Source organism: Poecilia reticulata, chromosome 5 (assembly GCF_904066995.2).
Source record: "Poecilia reticulata chromosome 5, P_reticulata-male-v2, whole genome shotgun sequence".
NCBI classification, from domain to species: Eukaryota; Metazoa; Chordata; class Actinopteri; order Cyprinodontiformes; family Poeciliidae; genus Poecilia; species Poecilia reticulata.
Window position 1 is genome coordinate 28,049,801 of NC_088834.1, and position 24,412 is coordinate 28,074,212.

Below are 24,412 nucleotides of genomic sequence, written 5' to 3' on the forward strand. Positions count from 1 at the left end.
ATTCTTTTTTGTTTTAAAAAAGGTTTTGCTGGCTCTAGTGGTCTTTCTTTGAAAGTAGTTCGACAGTAATGAGAGAGGGGGAAGACATGCAGCAAATGTCGCCAGGCCAGGAATCAGGCCTCAGTCCTCACCCTGAGGACTGAGGCCTCAATACGTGAGTTGTGCTTTGCCCCTGTGCCACCACAGCACCACTGGTTGATGCTGTTCTTAGGAACTTCTTGTCAATGCAGCTACAAGCCCTGTTGCGACGACTTTCTGAAGAGGGAGTGTCAGAAGTAGTAGGAGGTTCTCAAAGAGACAAAGAGAAGGTAACATAGTTACTTGACGGTGGTATAAATTGGGTAAATATGGCTGTAAAATTCATAACACCGCCCCTTTAAAGTAGTGGACCAGAGTTGTTGTTTTGATTCCAGGTTCTAAGCACTTCTTTGACTCTAAACGTGAAGGCAACAATACAACAGGTCACAGATGTTGCCTAACGTGATGGACAGGCATAAAAAAAAAAGTATTGACTGATCCGAGGGTTCTCCCCTCGGGTCAAGATCTTTGAACCTCTGCGCACAGAGAGAAGAACAGAGATGTTGTCAGCGTTGCTTCGCCAACAGCAGCAGCTCCTAAAAACAAGCAGAGCAGAAAGTACTTCAGATTGAGATTAAGCCACGTCTGCTGCATCTCGGTTGCATAATGGTGCTATGTGTGAGAGGACGTGCTGTGAGCAGCATGCCGCTCCTACTCCACTGATTTCACAGCAGCAGCTTGGTTGAGCATTGTGCATTTGTTTCTTTTCCAACAGGAATATTACTGAAGAGCTGAGGTTTGATTTTACTGTGACAAAAAATACTACAGATGTCAGATGTTTTGAGGTTTTTATTCAAACCTATATTTGATTTTCCTTCCACTTCACTGTTGTGCTCTACTTGGTATTGGTTTATCTTGAAATCCTGACAAGACATTTTTGATTTTTGATTGATTATTGATTTATATGGCTTTTAATAGCAACTAACTTGGTGGCCGCATCACAAGAAAAGACAACAATGGAATCCAACAGTAGAAATAAGGGGGGGGAAAATGGAGTTAAATTTAAAAAGTCTTGAGATACACTTTAAAGGCAGCATTATGAAAAATTGACTTTTTTGAGCTTTACATTATTAGTTTGTTATTTCCTCGTCAAAAAAAAAGAAATACCTGGAGTTAATTTTTTCAAGCATTTTTGAGAAATCCTTCCATCTCCATGGCAACCATTCTTGTGTGCAAAACACCTGGGTGGAGCTTGCTTGGGTGGAGCTTGCTCCGCCTTTCTTCTCTAATAAGCACTCGGCACTGGATCGTTTCTTGTTGAATTCCCCAAAGCGGATCAGAAGTGTGATAGGCTGGTGGCTGCTAAAGAAAATCATTTTTTGCTTAAATCTTTTTTTTTTTTTTACTTTCTGGAATGTGATACACTACATGAAATAAAAATATCCACACTGAAGACCTAAGATGCCCCGTGGCAATGCAAGCACTGCTTACTATTACTATTCAAGTGCTTGTGGCAGAGTCAGCTTATCTGTTGGTTTGAGTCGCTTTAATAATTGATGTGACCCAACTGCATATTCACTGTATCTACAGGCACTGCATACAAAATGCAGCACCTCTTTAGGTAAGGGCTGAACTGAGAGGGCGTTTGTCACAAAACTATTTTCAAACCACCTACGATAACACCGGGTTAGAAAAAAATTATTTTTTGGAAGTTGTCTATGTTTTTTCAACTGAATTAGAATTATTTTGCACAGCTGAATCCTAAAGTGACGTTCATTTTTCTCAATCAGGTTAGGCTTTTATTCTAATTTGATTTAGAGAAATCTGATCTTCTAACTAAATTGATGACATTTTTGTGACTTTATCAGTTCATTACCGTTAATATTTCTCATCCAAAAAAGGTTTTAGGAGAAAAAAAAGTATTTTTCTAACAGAGTTTATTAATTAAATGTTAAAAACTTGGATTTCTGTAAACTGAATAATAAACACTGATAAGGGTAATTACATGTGAATTGAACATTATGTCTTCATTGTGTAGAATTCTCTGTCTCTTTCCTGTGCTGATGGAGTCTCTCCTCCTGCTCGTCACTCACTGATCCCAGATCCTCAGGAAATCGATCCAGACGTGAGAACAAGTCCTGCATTTTCAGGGTTTCTCTCAGTGTACTATAAGCCTGGCGGGCCACCAGGCTTTACTTGTGCCCCCCCCCCAAGCTAAGCATTGCTTATTTATTTAAGTTTATTTTAAATGTTTGCTTTTTTAAAGTTTTTACAGTTGGTGTTCAGGTATTAATCTTCCAATCTTTCAATAACACAAAATTTCAAGTGATATGTTCAAATTTCCTGTCAACTTTAAACATTTTTTAACTCAAAAACATGGCAGGCCCCTGGATGAATGACTGCCCCAGCAGCCAACCACCGGGCTTAGCAAGTTTTCTGGGGGAAACGTTGCATTTTGGTGCTCATGTTGCATCTACAGATCAGAAAGTTGATCTGATTGGGTAAAACCAATGTGATTTTTGGATTCAGCGCATCAAAATTCCCCTAAGAAAGTTGAAAAACCCCAGATCATTTTTTGGGACGTTGACCAGTGCAATCTAGATGATGGCTGTAGAACTTTGACCAAACTGATTATTAGGAGGCGATCGTTTGGTAGAGTCGCCTCTTGCTGCAAGAAACTGATCTGAAATCTGCACTGAATGTGTTCAGTCAGGAGCCACTGCAGTATTTTCTAATAAGAATAATGCTGCAGTGTAAGTCAGACGGAGAGCGCAGCTCGAAATGAGTGATGACACAAACTGTTCCTTCTGTTCCTTAAAGGTGCCTTAATGGTTTAATGTCCCTGGCTCAGAACAGAACCCCATTCTTCAGCGCCGACTGACAAAACGAGGGATGTATTACATCCTTTGGAGATTTGTGTTTTGTGTGAGGCCCGCGGGACGGTTCACTGAACTGGGATAAGGCGAGGGCTGAGGAGAGGAGGCTGGTAATTATTAGTGCTCTGCCAAAGCCGCCGCACTTCTGCTCCAAGCGCGCCGCTAAGCAGGCACCGCGGGACTCGGCAGTTTCTTCAACACAAGAAAGACGTGAGTCAGGAGCCCAGCGAGAGAAGCAGAGGGAAAGGAGACCGCCAGACATGAATAATTAACTCGACTACGTATTCGCCCACTTTAAAAAAAATCTTTGCCACCATCTTTATTCCGATCCAACAATGAAGGCAGTTTTCTGTGTCTTGTTGTGCTGGTTGTGACTTAGTGTTCAGGTCCGTATTCTTCCGCAGAGCCTCCAAAAGCTGAAACAGCAAAAAATGAATAAATCTGATGCATTCAAACTTTAATCAAAGCTATAAAGAACCCTAGAGACTGGGAATGCAAACTTTTATGTCAGTGCTCCCATGAAGCTATTTCTTCTTGAAGTCAGAAGTAAAAAGAAATATAAATTCACATAAGGTACTATAATGAGGCAGAAGGATAAAGTCACTGAATGAAGTTTTTTGTGTAAGGGCACTGAAATAATGTGGCTTGGACCTCATAATGTAAAATATGTAAAGATGTGTTACTTTAGCTCTACTTCTGGTGCCGCATTTTGTCTTTACAGTTAGTTAATACACAGTTTTCTGTCAAATCAAAGGAATTTGTTCTCTTCATCTAAGCTAAAATGTAATGAGAAAGTATTCATGGACTTTTTCACATTTTTATCTTGTTACAACGGCAAGAAACCATTTAAATAGGTAGCACGAGGCAGGCTAAAGAAATCTCAAACAGGAATCATATCATGCCATTATCTACAGTAAACAAAATATAAGAGGAGAAATATATGTTCCTACACATGTGTACATATGAAATCCTTTCATTTGGAAAGAGTTTCAGAATCCATTTCTAAAGCTTTGGAACTACTGTGAACCACAGTAGGAACCGTTCATCTGTTTATCTGACAATCCATTAATTTCTGCTTAATCTGGGATTGAGTTGCAGAGGCAGCAACATAACTAGGGAAACCCAAACTTTCTTCTCCCCAGCCACTTGGGCCATCTTCTCTGGGACAATACCAACGCAGAGCAACATAGTCCCTCAACATGTCCTGGATCTTCATCTGGGTCTACGAGACCACAGGGAGGATGTAGAGCTGGTTCAATGTTCGACAGCCACACTGTTCCTCCTGAATCCAACACTCGACTATCCAGTGGATGATCCTCCCTGAGTAGACTTTGCTTAGGAGGCTTTGGAGTGTGATCCCCTGTACTTGGAAGACACATTGAGGTCCCACTTTTTAAACAAGGGGACCACTACCACCCCAGTCTGCCAGTCCAGGGGAATCACCCCCTATGTCCATGCGATGTTGCGGACGGGCATCAACCAATGCATCCTTACAACGTTCAGAGCCTAAAGGAACTCCAAACAAATACCATACCATCCACTCTTGGGAACTACCAACAATCGGAACCATTACTTACAAAAGAAGGAAACAAGGAACAGTGGGGACCCATCACCAAGGGGCGCAGCCTATCAAAATGACTTCAATAGCAAATCAAAGACTCATCCAGGAGGTCACAACGAACCCAGGGAGGGTTGGGGTAAAGCTATCATACTAAATGCCAAACATGCTGCCGTGGTAGATGAATGGTCTGGGGATGCTTTAGTGCTTCAGGACCTGGTTGACATGACATAATTGATAGAATCATAAATTCTGCTCTGCTGTATTAAATCCTGAAAGCAAATGTCTGGCCATCAATTTATGACCAGAAGCTGAGGAACTCTGGGGTTTTGCAACAGATTAGGGTCTTGAAGTACAGCAGCAGGTCCACCTCTGAATGACACCCACACAAAGAAGCAAAGCTAAGGCTTTGGAGTTGGCTGGTAAAGTCTTCAATTAGAAACAATCCAGCCCAAAAGCCTTCCAGTTGTGGCTCAAAACAATGCTATCAAGAACAATGGACCAATATTTCTCCACAGCGATATAAAACACTCATTGTCAGCAGTTGCAGTCGTCGATGGCAGCAACAGCTGCCAAAGACAATTGGCAGCAACAACCATACTTTTCAAATATGGCCGAGTTGGTGAGAATAGACTTTTTTTTCCTTTAATAAATGAACTCGTCATTCGTATTTATTGCCCCCGTTGCAATAAATACAACATCGCCTTCTTGAACGGTTTCCCTCGTAATAGCAGAGAGCCGATGAGAGCCATCCTTCTTCTGCCATCCGCTGCGGAGATTTATGCCACTGCTGCCACGCTCGCGTGTGCTGACCTTATTTTCTTTTCAGCCGATGGCAAAAGCGCCGTCATGGCTCTCGTGGGAAATATCAGAAAATCAGAAGGTATTAAAGCAAAATTAATGTCGAAGATGTTTGTTTCCTAATAGCTGCAGAGATTCTCCGAGTGGAGCTGAGGTCACATCTAATCTCAGGATGGCAGGATGATAAGTAGCGGGTCCGATGTGACGCTCTTGAAGGCTGCCATGAGGTCAGTTTAAAAGAATTATTAGCTTGCCTGTACAAACACTCATTTAGGACTTGAAACAATAAACTCCTGCTCAGTTTTAGAGATGAGTTCTAATACTGTAAGATCCATACTTACAGTATTGACTATATCCATGATTCGATTTTTGCAGTAACCACTGAATTGTGTTTAAATGCAAGTAGAAGACTAAAGGGGAACATTAAAATCTAATTAGTTTAATGTTGTTTTCCTCAGATTGTTGAGCAAGATTCTATTAAGGGAAGAAAATCAGTTGTTTGGTGAAGAGAAGGCAAGAATCTGGGAGTTATAGTAAATGCTCACTCAACACGTCTAACCTTTCTGGCATATGAATGAATTCAAAGTATTTTCTAACAAGAGAAACATAGTGCAACATCTCTCGCTGTTTCCATTAACCATAGAATATTAGCAGAATATTGACAAAAATTTGTACATTTGTACTGGAAATGCAGCTACTGTTGAGTCTGTCTGTCTTGTGTTTCTATACCTGCGGTAAATCATGTATTCAATGATTTTCTCACCAGCTTCTACCTCCAGGAGAAGGAGGCTGAATTTGGCGCAACACCAATGATCTTCCTGATTGAAACACATGCTCAAGATGCTTCAGATTTGCAGAGTAACTGTCTGATTATAAGAAAAGTTATGTTTTAGTGGTTTAAGTGATCAACATTTTGTTGATACTTAGGTAGCTAGTCGCACCTGTAACCTGCTATGTGTGTCTGTTTTGAGGATATGTTTCTTGCAGGAAGTGAACGTTTGCTTCCCACCTCCATTTTCTCCTTTAGCAATCACTGGAATTTGTGTAAAAATAAATTTTAAAAAATCATCCAGTGCAAACATGACTACAGTAAAAGTTTATAAAATAGCATGAGCTGTGACATGTTTGAGATGAATTTTAAGTTGGTGAAAGTTTATTTGGATGTTGGACCTGCTGACACTTGCCTTTATTTACTGTGTAAAAATACATCAACATGATGGAGCTTTAAGCAGAAAAGAACCTCTCTGGATTTTGATCTGTATTGTAGAAGTCTTTCTTTTTTATCAGGGAGTGCTCTGCATTCCCAGAAGCTATATGTTTTAGCTTAAAGCTATTCGGGAAAAAATAAAATAAAATCAATTCTCTGAGGTAATTTAGCTGAGTTTCACTCCTTTAAACACACTGATCAGTTGACAAAGGAAAGGAATCTTGCAGCAATAATGAAGTAAAAGCTAAAACAAAACACCAGCAGGAAAGGTATAAAACATAATGTTAATATAACCTTGCTGACAGGCAGACTGACAAATGTATATATAAAAGGATATATAAAAGGTTCATTGTGACTCCAGCAGCTTGCAGGCTCACCATGACGACAGCTGAAAACTTTGAATGAAATGTTTATCAGATGATAAAGACCTTCACAGGCTCTGTTAAAGTAATTGCAGAGAATCGCTGATACTTTAACACTCAGGCTGACGTTAGTACATTTGTTCCTCTCTTCAGTTGGCACAAGCTCTTTAGAGTACTACTTTGAAATGGTATGATCATAGAATCTGTACTCTTGTAGTTTATTGTCCAGTGTCATAAAAACATTTTTAAAAAAAGTTTTATGATGGGTGGAAGGAATAGTTGATCTATTTTCCCTTCGTACTGAAAGTTTTAAAACGTGGTTTGATGATAAAAAAAAACTAACAGTCAGAAATATGATTACCAACCTCAGCTTCATAACCCAATATGGATTACTTGAATACAATACAGTCAACTTAAAAGAAATGTGTGGTTAACATAACAGCACAAGATTTTAGGATAAGTATGAATGTAGTTTACAAAATGAAGACAATAAAAACTGCAAATAAGGTCAAAACCTCTCGTGGCACGAACTTTTATTCACTTCCCAGAGGAAGTGATGTCAAACAAGCAGTAAAAGGCAACCAGCAGGGAGCAGGACATCTTTAATGATCAATTATTTGCATTGTCAAGGACATTTGAGCTGCCTTTTTAGTTGGAAAGCCATACTATTTTTAAATTATTAAAATGAGAAAAATGCAAATGTTATGAGAAAGTCCCAAAAATCAGCTAAATCAGGTTTAATGTGCTGCAAAACAGAGTTATGAAAGCTCAGGCTGGTTTTAACATGGTCACTTATGACGCCAGAAAAACAATTAGCCATTAGCACGTTTAGTAGCGTACCTGAGATTGATTGATAGCGCTAAGACCCGCCTCCTGGCTCTGATTGGTTGTATTTGGTCAGGAGCAGTGCATTTCTTCAGACCGCAATAGGAGCACTGAGGAAGTGGAGGAGATTTATCTGTTCCTCACACCATCACAACTTAGTGACAGTTTTAACAAATATGTAAATATATATATATATATATATTTATTTTTTTTTGTAAAAGCTACATACTGCAGCTTTAATATATCTAAAAAAAATATTGCCCTTTTTTTGTTTTATTATATTCCTTACCTCCATAAAAAAGGCACAGGCCTTAACCCAGCCCCCCCGGATAATTTGGTCTGGATCCACCATTGTCCCAAGTACAACCTGCGCCTGGTGAACCACAGCTTGAGAACCGTGGATGTAGTGAATCATGTGCAAACAGAACCTGCCTCTGAAAACATCTCCATCTGTCCTGGAGGATTTTATTCCATTGGATTAATGCAGCGTCTTCGCATAGAGGCTTACCACCCAAAACAACTTATTCCTATGAGATGCATTTCCATATCATGCCACCGCTGCAGGTAGACTAATCCCCCTCACCGCTGCTTGAAAAAAAATCTTGACAGTGCATATTTTGCGCTGCATTTACTCTAATCCTAAACATTGCTAAGCAATTCAAGAGCTTCCAACCCAATGTCATGTCTCAGAAATTCAAAAATTTTGTATTTATTTTCAAGACAATTAGAAAGTTGCAGTGCTTTCAGACCTCAAATAATGCTAAGAAACCAAGTTCATGTTCATTTAGAAACAACAAAACTAATATTTAACTCAGGAAGAGTTCAGAAATCAATATTTGGTGGAATAACCAGGACGTTTTCAAAGGTGTTCGGTATAGTGGGCTCTTCATTTGGCTCATGTCATTAAGTGCTTTGGAACTTTTCTGAATATAATCAATACTCAAGTGTTTAAAAACAATAAAGTTATAGTAATTTTCTTTTGGGGGGAACAATGTGGAGTTGCTGGCAAAAGCAACATGTTAAACCTACCATCATCAGTTCGTACCCAGTTACTGTAATTAGCATTAGCCCTATTTTTTAGCTAATAAGGCACCAAAACAATCTCCAGCCCAGGGCCCCACATCCCTGTAAATCTGGCCCTGTATTTCTATAGTGCATGGTTTCTACGGCTGCCATATCTGCTCAGATTCCCCTCCATTTATCCCTCAGCTTGAACTGAACTGTCTGATGTACAGCTGAACCAAAGAAACACTCAGTTTACTAATGACAGGTCAGCCTCTCGCTCTGCGGCTGCACAACGCAGAGTCAGGTCTCATCTGAGAGAGAGAAGGTAAACGGAGGGAACAGTCGCCTCGCTCCGGCCCGAGCGGTTTCCTTTGCCGAACCTCGCTCATCCAGATTGGATTAGGACGTGGTGCTGCGGAGAACAGATCGCCACGCTTGCACATTATGCTGCACTTCTCATGCTTATTTACATTTAAGCATCCATCACCCAGAGTGTCAGTGCAGATGGTTGTTGAAAAGAAAAAGGCTAAGAAATGATTACACACATGCACACACACACATATATATATATATAATTTTTTTTTTTTTTTTACCCCAAATGCCCTCTTGGAAAATCTGCTGTGCTGAAGTTTTTCAGCGCTGCTTTGCTTTACATACAAATACCTTCAGCAATCCGATACTTATCAGTGAAGTGCTGTGCAGCGTTTGAGAGATATTAGTATTCTTTTTTAAATGATTGGATCTGATTTTACCCAATCATTTGCCTGTGTTGTATTCAACTGTGGAGGAAGTTACGCTATGAAGCTTTCCGGAAACTATATGCGCCGCAGACGAGCATCCAAAATTAGACCTTTGTTAAAACCCAAGGATCAACACAGACTGTGGATCCATTCACTTCCCAGAAATCCAAGACGGAACTCTGATGGGAGATGAGAATTGAGTGGAATTGCGTAGAAAGAGAATTTGCCTGGCTGGTTGAAGAATAACCACAGTCTGGCTCCAGACCTCAGTTAGCAAGTGACATGTTCAAGGTCAGTTAAGAGAAAGGATTTGATTTGGAACATCAGCTCCTCTGGAGGCTAAAGTTTCCAAGAGTCAACTCCAGGAAGCTTAAACTGGGTCACAAACAGAACAATGATCCCAAGCAGAACAACAGAATGGCCAACAAAGAAAAGATTAGGATGAAGGTGTGAATCAGTGAAAATGCATTCAGCGAGCCGCCCTAACTCTATCCCTACCTCAGAGAGCGCTGCACAAACGAGAGTCTGGGAAGTAATTTTAATAAACTGCAGCAGCAGTTCACTGATTTCTAACCTGTGAACATATCTTTATCTTTTCCCGTACTTGTTTTGTTCTTGGTTGTTTAGAAATGCAGTAATAGAAACAGAAGAATGCTTTCTCGCGGTTCCCGCTCCCCGACTTTTCTCGCTGTCTGCCCGCAGAGAGAAATTTGTCAGGCTATCGCTTTGAGGAAAAGATGACGGCGCAGAGCTGAGGCACTGAAGCCGATATCTTCTTGTGTTTTTTTTTCTCTTTCTTTTTTAATATTACAGGATTGTGGAAAGCTTGGCTACAGAAAGTTAAATGAGACAAAATGCTGCATTAAAAATGCCTCCGGTGGCCTATGTCGTATGATAGCATCCTCAGCATAAAGGAAAAGAAAAAATCACTGTTTCTCTTTTTTGCAAAGTCACCATCTAAAGTATCACAATGAGTTGGAGGCTCTGAAGGTTTCCCGTCTCTCTCCCTGTCGTTCCCAGGTCGGACGTGGCCATGCCATTTGGCTGTTTAACGGTTGGGGAAAAGAAGGAATACCACAATCCTTCGGACGTGACGGATAAATATGACCTGGGTCAGATTGTTAAATCGTGAGTATCTATAAGTCTGCCTTGTTGTGATCTGGAGACCTGAACGGAGCTTCTTACCACCAAACGCTTCTTTTCAGGGAGGAGTTCTGTGAGATCTTTAGGGCCAAGGACAAAGCCACCATGAAAATGTACACGTGTAAGAAGTTCCTGAAGAAAGACGGGAGGAAAGTCCGGAAGGCTGCCAAAAATGAGATCCTCATCTTGAAGATGTGAGTTGTGTTTTTTGGGACACTGTCAGGCTATTTTTTTTCTTTTTTAAATAGCATTTTTAAGCAAGATTATAAAAAGTGAATAGAAAGAAGCAGCTCAAAATGAAAAACTTAACACCCAAACTTTTTTTTTCTTTTCTCTAAATCGGTTTTTCTGATTATCTGGCTTTCAGTAAATCCTGCTTTAGCATAATCTTATTGAACTATTTGTTGCTGACAGAGAGATAAGTGTGTTATTTTCTCTTTCTGGAGACTTTGGGAACACATAGCTGGATATTATTAATAGTCCATCCTGGATGTTGCAGTTTTTTGTTTTTGTTGTGTTTTGTTTCTTTGTTGTTTTTTTTACATCACAGATTCTGCATCACGTTTGAAAGTCTTCTAGTTTGAAACAAAAAGAAGTCTGTACCATTTAGAAAAAAATTAATAAAGCAAAAAAATATATAAATAAATAAATGACCCAGTAAACAAAGAACACATTCATCTTGAAGAAGACAATCAATTGTTCCAATATTTTAAAAAGCTAGAAGTGTCTAATATTGTTGTTGTCAGAGCTCTCACTTTTAAGTTGTTTGATAAATCCATTTCATTTCATTTATACATGAAATGAAAAAAGTTTAGATTTTTTTATTTATTTATGTTTTAGGCCGAGTTGCAGGGATTGGTTGGATTGAATGAGTTCAACTGAAACACCCTCTAGATCAGGGGTGTCAAACTCATTTTCGTTTTGGGCCAAATCCAGATCATGAAAGCTCTTAAAGGGCCGGTTGTGGCGGAATGTATTGATAAAACCTGTTCACAAACTGTTAAAATATCAATGAATTCTTAAAATTAAAACATTATTGAACATCTTTTCAGTCCCTCCAGGATTTTGTGATACTTTTTGCAATAAAAATCAATGTGTTTGTGGTAGTAATTTGGAAATATTTGCGATATCTGCACTTATTTATTACGGTAAATGTGACTTTTTATTACTGGCTGTATAGATTATAGACTATCATCAAGTAAGAAAGTTTTTGACAATTTTTCTGAAACATCTGCGATAAACTCCCAATTAAGTGCTGGGATTTATTGATTTTGCATGAATTTCCACGATAATTCTCAAGAAACTGGAGGGACTGATTGATAGAAATTGGCAGTAAGCAGATAAAAACTACATTGATTTGATTGATATGATAATATTTAACCACTCTTAGTGTTTAGTCTAGAATCCAGAGGGCCACATAAAAAGCTATGGCGGGCCGGATTTGGCCCACGGGGCTCGAGTTTGACACGTGTGCTCCAGATGTTCAAATGTGGTGGAGAAAACTCTCAGCTGTATCTGCAATGCATCGTTTTCCTACAATACAAAATGCTTTTCTTTATATTCGTCTATTACAAGGGGAATGAAGTTTTCTTTCCCTCTCGCCGCTGTTTTTTCAAACCTCCTGATGTTAATTACAGTTATCAACCAGCACACCAATCAGGGGGAGACGCGCAGCATAAACGTCCCAAAACGTGATTTTTCTCTCCTTGAATGACTCCTCTAGGTTTGTTCAGGACTCAGCCCCTGTCCTTCTAAATCTTCTTCTGCTGCTCAAGAAGGAAACCGTTTGTCACCTCCGAAGAGGTGGCAGAGAAATACACGACTTTTTATTCCGTTTGCTCTCTGTAGTGCAGGTGCTGTTGATCCGCTTGGTGCCAGTGAGATCAGCAAAACATTACTGCTGAATAATAAACATTACAAATGACATTTTTGACCTGCGGTTTCCTCGCCTTGCTGCTTTGGCTCATGGAATGACATCGCTCTCTCCCTGCCTTCTGCCTTCCTCAGGGTGAAGCATCCCAACATCCTCCAGCTGGTTGACGTCTTCGAGACCAAAAAGGAGTACTTCCTCTTCCTGGAGCTGTGAGTGTAGACGTCTGGTGGGGGGAATGAAAGGCTTCCAGCTCGTCTCTACCCCCATCGAGCCGCTTCTGTAGATGGAGCGCTCCTGGGGGAACGGGCCTGTGTTGCTCGGGGCCCGAGCGGATTCCGAGAGCGGCTCTCGGCTCTGCATCATTTGGTATTGAGATGCGATCGCTCCGGTCGCTCCGTTCTCTTCTTCCCCCCGGTTTTGGGAATTTGGGTGCATTTCTGTGGAAATTCTAAATGTGGAAATGAATGTTTCCCACTGAGAAGACCTGAGGGATTTTTGGTTATGCTGAAAATTCAGCAAACAAGAGTCATCCATGGGGAAATGATAAATATCACTCTCACCCCGTGGACGCTTCTCCGTTCTTAGAAAGACAGAAATACCTTCTCGTAGCTGAAGTCAGTTTTTCTGAGTTCTCTAGATTACAAGGAGCTTCTCTCTCATGTATTTGTCTGATTTTGTGCCAAATGAGCTGAAGACAAGAGAAAAAGAAATGTAAAGCAAAATGTAGCTAGCTTGCAGAAATGAACAAAGTTTTTATTTCTATTTTTTTTCTACCCACCTCTCCGCAGTGCGACAGGCAGAGAGGTGTTCGACTGGATCCTGGACCAGGGCTACTACTCGGAGCGGGACACCAGCAACGTGGTGCGGCAGGTCCTGGAGGCCGTGGCCTACCTGCACTCCCTGCACATCGTTCACAGGAACCTGAAGGTAGCACAGCTCAGAGGCAACACTGCAGAAACACTAAACCAAGTATATTTTTGGTTTGGTTTCTACTGCATATATCTTTGTACACTTGAAATTAGACTAAACAAACCTACAAATAACTTTTTAGCAAGATGTAGGAGCTTGTTTTAAGTCAATAATTCCTTAATATTGATGTTAACATTCTTATTCCACAGCCAGATTATTTCACTGGTACCATGGGAATAATGTCTTATTTGTTAAAGCCGTCACCATGTTGTGACATTATAACATGAGACAGATAATCTGAACAGATCGATCTCCTCCACCTCCTCCCTGAGCTGTTATTACCGTCTGAAGTAACGAACCGCTACTTCCCGACCAGAAACAACCAATCAGAGCCAGGGGGTGGGACTTAGTGCTGTCAATCACACTCGTGTACGCACATTCTTATCTTACTGTTACAGGAAAACTGTTTATCTGACATCATCTGTGGTCACTATAACTAGCCTTAGCACTCACGACAGGCTAGCTGTAGCTTAGCCTAGCAGAGAGCAAGCTGGAGGGTGTGAGCAGTGCGTACACTAGGATGATTGACAGAGCTTAGACCACTGTTCAAGCACAGTCTGAAAATGAGCTCATAGTCTGAAAGGATTGTGAGCAAAGCCGTGGATGTTGTGCAGATCTGACAGATTCTAAGTGTTTCTTGTACATATTGGAAAATTAAAAGATTTTGTTTCAAAGTTTAAAAAAAAGAGATTTTTTTTTCTGTCATTGACTTACTCTGATTCTCCACAAAAAAATATAAATTTTAATCATTAAACATAGTAAGCGCGTGACTTTTTGTCTTTTCTTCTTCTCCCACAGTTGGAGAACTTGGTGTACTACAACCGTCTAAAGCACTCCAAAATCGTCATCAGTGACTTCCACCTGGCCAAGCTGGAGAACGGGCTGATCAAGGACCCCTGTGGGACACCAGAGTACCTGGGTGAGATTATGAAAGGTGGTGAATCAGATATGACATAATGTGGCATGAGGTTCTGGGTCAGTGATGATGTTTGTGTTTCTCCTGTTCAGCTCCTGAAGTGGTTGGCAGACAGCGGTACGGCCGGCCTGTGGACTGCTGGGCCATAGGTGTCATCATGTACATCCTGTAAGTCGTCAGAATTATCTCTAATTAGTCATCTGTAGTCCAAATACAGGAAAATGTGTGTCTTTACCCCAATCGTTACATGCTTCAAAACCAATTACTTATATTATTTTTGATCAATAAACACATCAACTACTAGTGTAGAAATCTGGTGATCTGGTATTTTCCTTAATAAAATGTAAATAAGATTTTTTTTTTCTTTTATGATACTTCTTTTTACTGCCTGCCTCATTTTTTTTTTTTACAAGAAATAAACTGATGCGTTGAATAAAAATCATTTTAGACCTAAATCTAGGTCTGATTATCTAAGCCCTTCTTCACACATAGCTGGGTATTTCTGAAAACAAATATCTCTGCCATACTGTTGAAAAGAACTTATTTCATACAGAGTCAGTTTCAGAAAAGTTTTCATCCACATGAACCCAAACAAAGCCTTCCCTGAGTGTTGTTTTAAACATGCCAAACCCATAGGGGGCAGTGTAGAACAGAGCTGAAACCTGTCAGCCAATGAAATTGCTTCAAACCAGCAACAGCTTCCTGTTAGGAATTAGACATGATGCAAAGATTTTTATTTGTGTGGACAGACATGCAGGCTGAAATGTATTTATTTTCCCAAAAACAAAGCTGCATGTGAAATACATTTAAGTCTAATTTTGAACCTTAGATATGATGTATAAATGGAAAAAGTCTTGAAATTCTCAGATGCATTTAAAACTCTCACCTCTATCAAACAACCTGTTCTACGATTTTTTTTTTTTTTATGTTCTTGGAGTAAAATACTTTTTAATTTTTTTACATCAGAATTTCTAGATCAGGCATAAAAAGGAAATGTATTCATTTTATTTATTTCGAACATGATAGAAATATAAAATCACACACATGAACTAGTAAGTAGGAACATCAGTACTGACCTGATCGGTGCATCTCTACACTGACGTTCTCAAATGTGGTCGGCATGTCTTATAAAGATTTAACTGTTTTTAATTTTTTTAATTATCTGGTTTTTTACCACAGTCTGTCAGGCAACCCTCCGTTCTACGACGAAAGCGATGACGACGATTACGAAAACCACGACAAGAACCTTTTCCGAAAAATCCTGGCGGGCGATTACGAGTTTGACTCTCCGTACTGGGATGAAATCTCCGATTCGGGTGCTCTCAGTGGCAGCTTCTTACACACACACACTTCACACACTCCAGAAGGAACCCGCCTGCCTTCCTTCCTGTTGACTTTTCAAAGCGGTTACGGTTGTGTTGTCATGCCGTCAGGAAATAAAACCCTTTTTCTTGCTGCGTTTCCTTCCTTGTGCCTTCTCTCTGACAGCTAAGAACCTGGTTGCTCGTTTGATGGAGGTGGATCAAGACCAGAGGCTGACGGCCCAGGAGGCCATAAACCATGAATGGTAGGCGGAGGACTTTTTGATAAATGGTGCAGATCAAATCAGAGTGCTGGGAACTGAGTGTGCTAAACATGATTAAAAAACGTCTCAGGGGGTTTTAAACAAACAAAAAAAAATGTAAATAAAAAGGAAGATAAATTATCCTGAACAATTTGGACAGATTGTCGCTTGGTCTGCTTAGTTGTACTGGAGAGGCATTTCCAACCACCTTTACTCTTTAGTAATATCACAATCTTCTAGGACTGCACCGAAAGAAAATGACTAAAATGTCCCTCATGTTTCTGAAAGAGCATTAGCAATCTGCAACTTATTTTTGGTGTGAGCGTAACTGATCGTTTCATATCCTCCTCTTTCCTCTGCAGGATCTCCGGTGGCGCGGCTTCAGATAAGAACATCAAGGAAAACGTGTGTGCACAGATAGAAAAGAACTTTGCCAGAGCTAAATGGAAGGTGAGCCCTTTTGTTCTCTTCCTCCACAAGCTGAAGGCATTTCAGGTCTCACTTCTCGTTGCTGTGAATTTAAAGAAAAAGATTCTAACGGCACCTTGTCGTAGCTTCCATACCACCGCTTTAAAGTTTCCACGTTTTGTCACATTGCAGCCACAAATTACAGTGATACTGGAGTTTTATTTGAACGAGCAAAACAAAGTGGCAAGAAAAGGTACAGAAGATGATCAGGCCCACTGAAGGAGGAAAAAAAAATCATACTTTTTTCACTTAAATTTTTGACATTTTTTTCAGAAGATGAAAGTCAGAATTCTGAGAAAAAGTCAGAATACATATATTTTTTATTTGGCCCTAATTTTCTTCCATAAAAAGGAAAGGACATATTTTACAAAAAAAATCAGCAGTGCTCATTTGTCTTGAGCTCCATTTACTCTAAACCTACCCAAAGAACGCAGCTCTCTTCAGAGGACATGGCCGTCCTTAACTGGAGCGGCACAGAGAGCTAAGACGTTCCTGGTGACTCTGGAGGACCTGCATATCCACATGTTGTTTGTTGCTATGGTTTCTCTGTTTTCTTTTCTCTTTCTGCAGGTTCAGAGTCAGACTAATAAGGTGTTGACTTGTGTTCTCTTCTTTCTCTCCTCTATGCATGTCTCATTTCCCTTAAAGCCTTTCCTGGCCTTTCTCTCTTTCTTTTCCATCTCCATGTCTGTTACACTTGACATAAACTCCAAGCAATTTCAAACAAAGTTTCATGTATGTATATTAAGTGTATATGTATATCGTGGCAAAAGCCATCATGCTCTGTTTGCGAAAGTAAATCTGTTGGGCCTGACTTTGACACTCTGAGTGCCACAATGCTGAACAGGAAACGTTTAAGGGAAAAACGTGTCCTTCTTTTGTGTGTGTGTGTTAAAATTCCCATTCTTCCTCTTATAGAAAGCTGTGCGAGTCACCACCATCATGAAGAGACTAAGAGCGCCTGAGCAGAGCGACTCGAAGCCCGCCGTCCCCGCAGCAGCTGCTGACCCCACGGCTCCCCAGGCCTCCGCCAATCCCTCAGCGCCTCCGTCTGCGGCTGGGCCCGATGGCGCTCCTGACGCCGCCGGAGAGGAGAAGAGCCAGCAGGCGGCGGGGGCCCCAGCCGAGGAGCCGCAGCCGCAGGCGGCCGAGCCCACGTCACGCTGCAACGGCGAAGCTTCCGCTGCGCTTCACACGGCGGGCAAGGCAACGGATGAGCAGGGTTAAAGCCCCGCCCACACCGCCCCCCCCACGGTACCCTCCCGGTGCGAACTCTCCTCCTGCACACTGTACATTAGCTGCTAGCATGGTGACACTGACTCTGCTTCTTCCTCACTTGCAGCATTAGCATCATCTCATGAAGGCTGTGTGCTGCCTTCCCTGAGCGCTGCCTTTCTGTTTTTTCTAACCCGCATAGCTCTTTCTTGTTAAATAATCAAATCGGTCTCAAACTTGAGCTTTGGAGTCAAACAGGTTCAACTGTCAAGCCATTGGCTCACACCTAAAGCCTGCCATTACAAACCGTATTGAGTGTAAATAAATGAGTGACATTGTACTAAAACTGATTTTGATTAGCGCTTAATAAGCCAACAAGGGGGAAATTGCAGAAATGGTCCCCTGTAGGCCACCGTACGAATCAACAACACACATGGAGGAAGGTACTGCACCTGGAAAAACATTCATACCCTCGAACCGTTCCAGGTCCTCATCATCACAAACTGCAGTGGATTTTATTTGATAAATCAGAGTGAAATAATGCATTACTAAGTGATTATGGCTTTCAAAATATCTACATTGAAAATCTGCTAAAGCTCAGTCAGACTGACTAGAGAGCATCTGTCAGCATTCAGTTCAGCTGATTCTTAATTGAATTCAGGTTTGTACTTTGACTAGACCATTCAAGCACATGGATATACTTTGTTCTGAACTACTCTCTCGTAAGTCTGACTATGTTGAGGGTCTTTTTTTCTGCTGAAACTTGAATTTGGCTGCAGTTTTAAACCTTGTGTAGCCTAAACTTTCTATTGATGATGTAATCTTCTCCATAAAATCCCATACAAAATCCCAACTGAATGAGTTTGTGTTTGTATGGAGCTATATTGGGGCCATAAAGTTGGTTTAAATAATAATAATAATAATAATTGAAATTGATAGATAAAAATATTTAATCTGAAAAGTAGTTTTGAACTTTTTTGTCAGTTCCAAAATATTTTTTTTCATGTTCAAAACTTTGTTTTCAGTTTTCAAATCAATTTTTCTCAAGTTGGGGGAAAAATAGATCAATCAAACTTAATGGTCACAGTTTAACTCCATATGTTTCCAATCGGAGAAAACGATCAAAGGGTGTGAATATTTCTTCATGGCATAATGTGTGTTTTCCTTCCACATGAGAAATGCTTGTACCTGTCTATTCCTTCAGTGTCTTCACTTCCTGTTATTGTCCACTGAGCACCGGAAGCTCAGACTGGCAGCTGGGAGTTCTTTAACCCGGTTCTGTTCCTTTGAACGAGGCAGCTTCACACGTAAGCACACAGACGCCATGTTTCCTTTGCTCCCTTGCTCAGGAAAGAATCTCCTGGCTGTTAAATGTAAAGAGCCTGTACATAGAGACCTTTGTAGAAGTAGCTAAGAATAGCATGCATCGTTTCCCACTTCGTAGAGAGAGCTATGTTGTCGCCGACTCCGTCTATCCGAACGCCGCGAAAGCTTGATCCATAGAGCGCGCTGTGGCACATTACCGCCCCCATGCGGTCACAGCAGGACCAGCACGGTTCCTAATGCATAGCAGTTCTTATGCATCGAAATGATCGGTAGCTGTTCGTTTTCCTGAACTCGCCACATCCCGACGCCTTCAATAAGCCGATGTCAGCCGTTTTTCTTCTGTCAGATCTCCGCTTGCCTCGTTGCTTTTACTTGATCCTGACATTTGTGCTCTGATGCTGTATAAAAAAAAAGCCGCACATGTCTTAATATTTGGCTGAAACTGTAAAATAATTTCTAAAAAATAAAAAAAAATAAAAAAAAGCATTAACCAGGCGAATGTGAAGGAAGGGTTTTTTTTCATTGAGGTTTTTCTTTTTATTTGTTTCGCTTTATTATCATTTTTGTTTTATCTACAGTGCCCTCCCACTTATGGTAGTCCTGGTAAAGGTGTGCAAAAAGCCTTAATTAAAAATACATAATTAGCATTGCTGCAGCATTTGGCAGACTTTCTGCAGTTCCAACCGGATGGTTTGGAGCATTTTTCATATTTCAAAGGTCGGCACAGACGGAGAGAGATCTTCCTTCAGTATGATCTCTTCTCAGCTCACCCGACAGTGATGTGAGGTGAACTGTGAAGACTTTATGTGTGTTGAACCATTTCTGGGTTGACCAGGCCACATTTTAACACTTTGTCCTGCTGAACATGACCCACCTTTATGTATCTAGTGGAAGATACCGGATTTATATTTAACATTTTGCTGATAAAAATGCCTCTCTAATTCTCTAACAGTGATCTTGGGATATTTTTGTCCACCTCTTTGACCACCTTTTGTTAAAAACATTGTGTAAAAAAAATATATATATATACACACATTTTCTCTCTCTCTGTTTTCTTTTTGTTTCTTTCAATTTTATTTACTTAGTTTATTTTCTAATTCTTTGTTTTAATAAGAGAGAAGTTCAATAATTGTAGAAAATGTAATTTACTTATTTTCTATTTTTTTCTTTCAATTTAATTAATTTGTTTTCTAATGTTTTTTTCCGTTTTTATTTTGTATGTTGGTTATATGATATTTTCCTAATTTTATTTATTTCCCAATTGTTTTTTTAAATTAATTTTAGTAACATTTATTTTTCTATTGTTTTTGTTTCGATGTATTTATTTTCTAACATTTTTCTTTTTAATTTAATTTGTTTATTTTCCAATATTTTTCCATTTAGTTTTTATTATTTATTTATTTTCAAATGGGTTCATATATATATATATATATATATATGTAAATTTGCCCATGTGATATTTTATCTTTACAATGGGTACTTATTAACTTGTGAGGGACACTGTGTGTTTAGTTTATTTCAACATATTTTCAGTTTATTCTTGATGAACAGTAATAAGAACCATGTTTTCCTGTCACTAGTCCAGTCAAGCATTAATAATACAGAGCAACAGGTCCAGATCTCTATGATCACACCACAAAGAGAATAAAAAAGGAGCAATATCTGACTGGCTGCAGAAACTGTGATTCTTTGTGTCCTTTTCGATCCAGTCCATGTAACCTTTAGCAGAAGTCTGTGGTCCTCCCCGACTGTCAGCAGCGTCACCGACACACACAGCCTCCAGCATAAGGTTGATGTCAGATAAATGTGCGTCCGTCTGTGTGTGTGTGTGTGTGTGTGTAGGTGGCTGTGTGGGTGGCCTGTTCTGACACTCACTGAAAATGTTTTTTCCCCCCATCGGCCACAGAAAGAGAGCAGCATGTCAGTACGATGATCAGATTTCTTCATTTATATCCAATAGGTGATGACACACACACACACACACACACACACACATGTTTGCGTGACTAACTTTGTGGGGACTTTCCATTGACTTCCATTCATTTCTACAGCCTAAACCTTATCCTTATCCTAACCAAAACTCAATTCACACCTTAGTCCTAAATCTGACCTCTGACCCAAAAAAAGCTTCGGTCCCCACAAGGAGCAGTATGTCCCCACAACGTAGTATGTGTCGGAAAACTGGTCCCCACAAGGTATCAGAAACAAACGCACGCACGTACACAGTCACTTTGATTGTTAAAAGTGTACATACATCTGAATTTTGATGAAAATGTACATTTTGAATTAAACAGGCTACTGTTCTTATTAGCTTTATAAGATAGATACTCAAGTTACGGTTTATTTAACATCTTTTTTTATTATATTGAATCTGATTGGTCAATATGTCACCGTGTATTTTGTTATGCTAACAGTTCCTTGCAAACATATTCAAACCCCATGAACTTTTTCACTTTTTCTCACATCAAACCAGAATCTTTATTGTGCTTTATTAAACATTAAGAGAATTGTTTTTTTGTTTGTTTGCTTTTTTTGTGGTTTGCTGTCCTCAAAATACCTAATAAGCTTCACTCAAACTTAATGGATTTTCTAAGAACTGTAACTGCAGTACATACATGTCACAAAAATCTTTGAAAAAGAAAAAAATCAAGCGTCTCCCCAGACAAAAACAATCAATCAGAGCCCTGAGGAAGGTCTTAGCGCTGTCAATGAAATTTGTGTACATGCTAATAGCTGCTAAACAACATAGTGTTGCAGGAAAAGTGTTTAATCATCATCAGTGACCAGACACATCACTCCATGTTTGCTGTGACCTCTACACTGCCTTTGACGAATGTGACTGACCACAATAAAACCAGGAACAAATCTCCTTGAGAGGCGTTTTGACAGGAACATTATTGGAAAGCATCGATTCCACACTTTGTGAATGTGTAAATAACTTCATTTTTTTATCTTATTGGCTGAAACCAAAAACGAAAACGTGTGAATACCCAATTATGCCCGGTATGTTAATCAGCTGTTTGGTTACTCCAAAACAGCTCAGATTTACTCTGAATTCAAACACAAATGTGACCATTTTAATATCTCTGAAGCTGCTTTTTAAAGTAGAGGATGGGTTATTTATGACTTAGCAGTAAAACGAAAATCACTGTATTCTTAGAAATGTAAGTATTTTTATGTTGGTCGGGTTTTTTTCTGCTTCTGCTCTGGTGACTTGTTTTTGGTTTCCCTGTGGCGCGTCACAAATTTCAAATGGGACTATTTGTCTCTTTCTTCTTTCCACACTTAAAGTGTAACTTTAAGTCTTCTCAACCTCCCACCTGAGCTGTGGACCTGTGCAGCTCCTCCAAAGTCACCAAGGAGCCTATCGGCTGCTTCTCTGGTTTTAACCCTGGAAGATCCAGATGTAGGAAAACATAAAAGAACCTTGAAAATGGTTTTGTAGGAGTACGCTAGAGATGACAATATGTTTTCTGAAAGTTTTTTGCTTTTGTAAGGTTTTATGAAACATTGTAGGGTTCAATCTCTAGGCTTAGGAGGAAGAAAAGAGAAGAAAAGTAAACATTTGTTGTTATTTTCTTTTTTTGTGCTTTTTTTATTAAAATAAATAGATGATGTAATATCACAACAGTGGACCTTTCTGGGTTAAACATCTCCACAGGTTTCTCTCGGCTAACAACAAGCCTCAGAGGTGTTCAAAGAACATTTTATTACAACTTCACAACTATTACACACTTTATGTCGGTCTGACTCATGAAAACCCAACAATTAACAATCTTAAGGCTGAAATGTGACAAAATCTGAATAAGTTCCCACGATGGAGGGGGGAAGTAGTGAATATATTTGCCAGGTAAATAATCCCTTAGAGCCTGAATTAGAGAAATATTAGAGAAATATTTCATTGGTTAATGGTCGAATGTGTTTGATGTTAAATAAACACTGTTACACTCTGAAGCACTGCTTTTCCCCCCCGACACGTTTCTCTCTGTGTCTGTGTTCATGCTCCAACAGATGTTACTGGTCATGTGGTGTTTCTGCCAGGAACCAGCAGTTGCCCGCCGCTCCCCTCCTGCTTTTTTTTTTGTAAAGCTCTGTAATGTACTCCTTGACTGACTTGATGACTTTAACAGTAATAAAAATCGATTCCGTCTCTTTGTTTGGGTCCTGTCGTTTCTCCACTTCATACAGTGCCTGTTTTTAAACCAATTAGGATTATTTCTGGAGAAAAGTGGGGAACTGCTGCCTCCCTCCAGCCAGGAGGGGAGCATCTGTGTCGCCTCGCTCAATTAGCGTAGACTCAGCAGCCGTGATTGTGGGGCGCGAAGTCCCAGCAGGGCTGTTCGGTGACACTTTTCCAGGATACTTGAATCAGAATAAGACCGCAGAGCCTGGAACCTTTGTAGGACTCCTTTGTGGAGATTTCCCCCGTTTCCTGGCCATTGTGCAAAGCTATGCAGCCACCCAAACTGTTAGCGTAGCTTCAGGGGAGCTGAACTCTGTGTCATGATGGCTTCATGTTCAGGTTGGAGGAGGGTCACTTCTTCTGTTTCTATCCAGCCATCAGAAATTAAAGTAACATAGCGTATGAGGGGCATTGTAGTTAGAGACTAAAGCAGTACATTTCTGCCAAAACAACGCGGACATTTTTTTTTTTAGATTAATCTTGTTAGTTTGGTTTCAAGAGTTGAAAGTTTTCAACAAACAAAAATATATGACATAATGAGTCATATATATATTCTCTGTTTTATACTATACCACCAAATTTTTTTTTTTTTTTTTACTTCTGCAGGAAATTTGAATTTTTGACTCTAAAATAAATCTAAATTTTTGAGTAATTTTTACTAATTAGTTTACATACTAAAATACATGACAGAAAATGACATTGTAGTGACATTGAAAATGAACAAAAAGCACATAACTGAGACGTTTTTGACCATTTTCAATATAGTATACTCAGTATACTCATATGTATTGAGCAAAACTAATAGTATGATGTTAAAAAGGACACAGGATAGCATGACAATGAAAATGAGTAAATATGACACATAGTATATAGTGTGAAGTAAAAATGTGTATGATTATACAATGACTGGGTCATTTTTGCTATTTCTTTCGTCATTCTATACTATGACAATATAATATTTGTAAAAAAAAAATACAAGCAGAGACCCTGGATACATATTTACATTAGAAGTCAGTCATACCGACACGTCTGACTCAAAAAGAGAAGAGAGTGAACCTCCACTCAGAAGAGGAGCGATACTGCCCTCTGCTGGACAGGAATGTCACCTAAACGGACTTGTTTAAGTCAGCAACGTGTTTGCTGCATCTCTGCGCCAAAGACCGGTACAGTTAACAATTTCACAAATACTAAAGGCTTACAGAGTAGCTACAACTTACGGATTATTATTAAATGTAACAATGGTGTAAAAATACTGCTCCGCCACTGCCAGGAATAATGTATAACGACAATAAATCCTCTTGAGTTAGTGAAATCTAAAAATGTACTAAAGCACATGAATACCACAGACAGCAAGACGAGGCAG

General features: G+C 39.8%; 1 protein-coding gene across 1 annotated transcript in view; it reads left to right on the top strand.

Moving 5' to 3' along the window:
- Positions 1-23,020, top strand: part of LOC103465528 (caM kinase-like vesicle-associated protein) — a 53,642-nt gene extending 30,622 nt beyond the window's left edge. The window contains exons 2-11 of the mRNA XM_008410474.3: positions 10,413-10,520; positions 10,598-10,729; positions 12,543-12,617; positions 13,197-13,335; positions 14,176-14,296; positions 14,386-14,461; positions 15,473-15,609; positions 15,782-15,860; positions 16,220-16,307; positions 17,244-23,020. Of these exons, the coding sequence (XP_008408696.2) occupies positions 10,426-10,520; positions 10,598-10,729; positions 12,543-12,617; positions 13,197-13,335; positions 14,176-14,296; positions 14,386-14,461; positions 15,473-15,609; positions 15,782-15,860; positions 16,220-16,307; positions 17,244-17,552 (1,251 nt within the window). The 5' untranslated portion in view covers positions 10,413-10,425 and the 3' untranslated portion in view covers positions 17,553-23,020. The remainder of the gene's footprint in view (positions 1-10,412; positions 10,521-10,597; positions 10,730-12,542; positions 12,618-13,196; positions 13,336-14,175; positions 14,297-14,385; positions 14,462-15,472; positions 15,610-15,781; positions 15,861-16,219; positions 16,308-17,243) is intronic.
- The last annotated feature ends 1,392 nt before the right edge of the window (positions 23,021-24,412 follow it).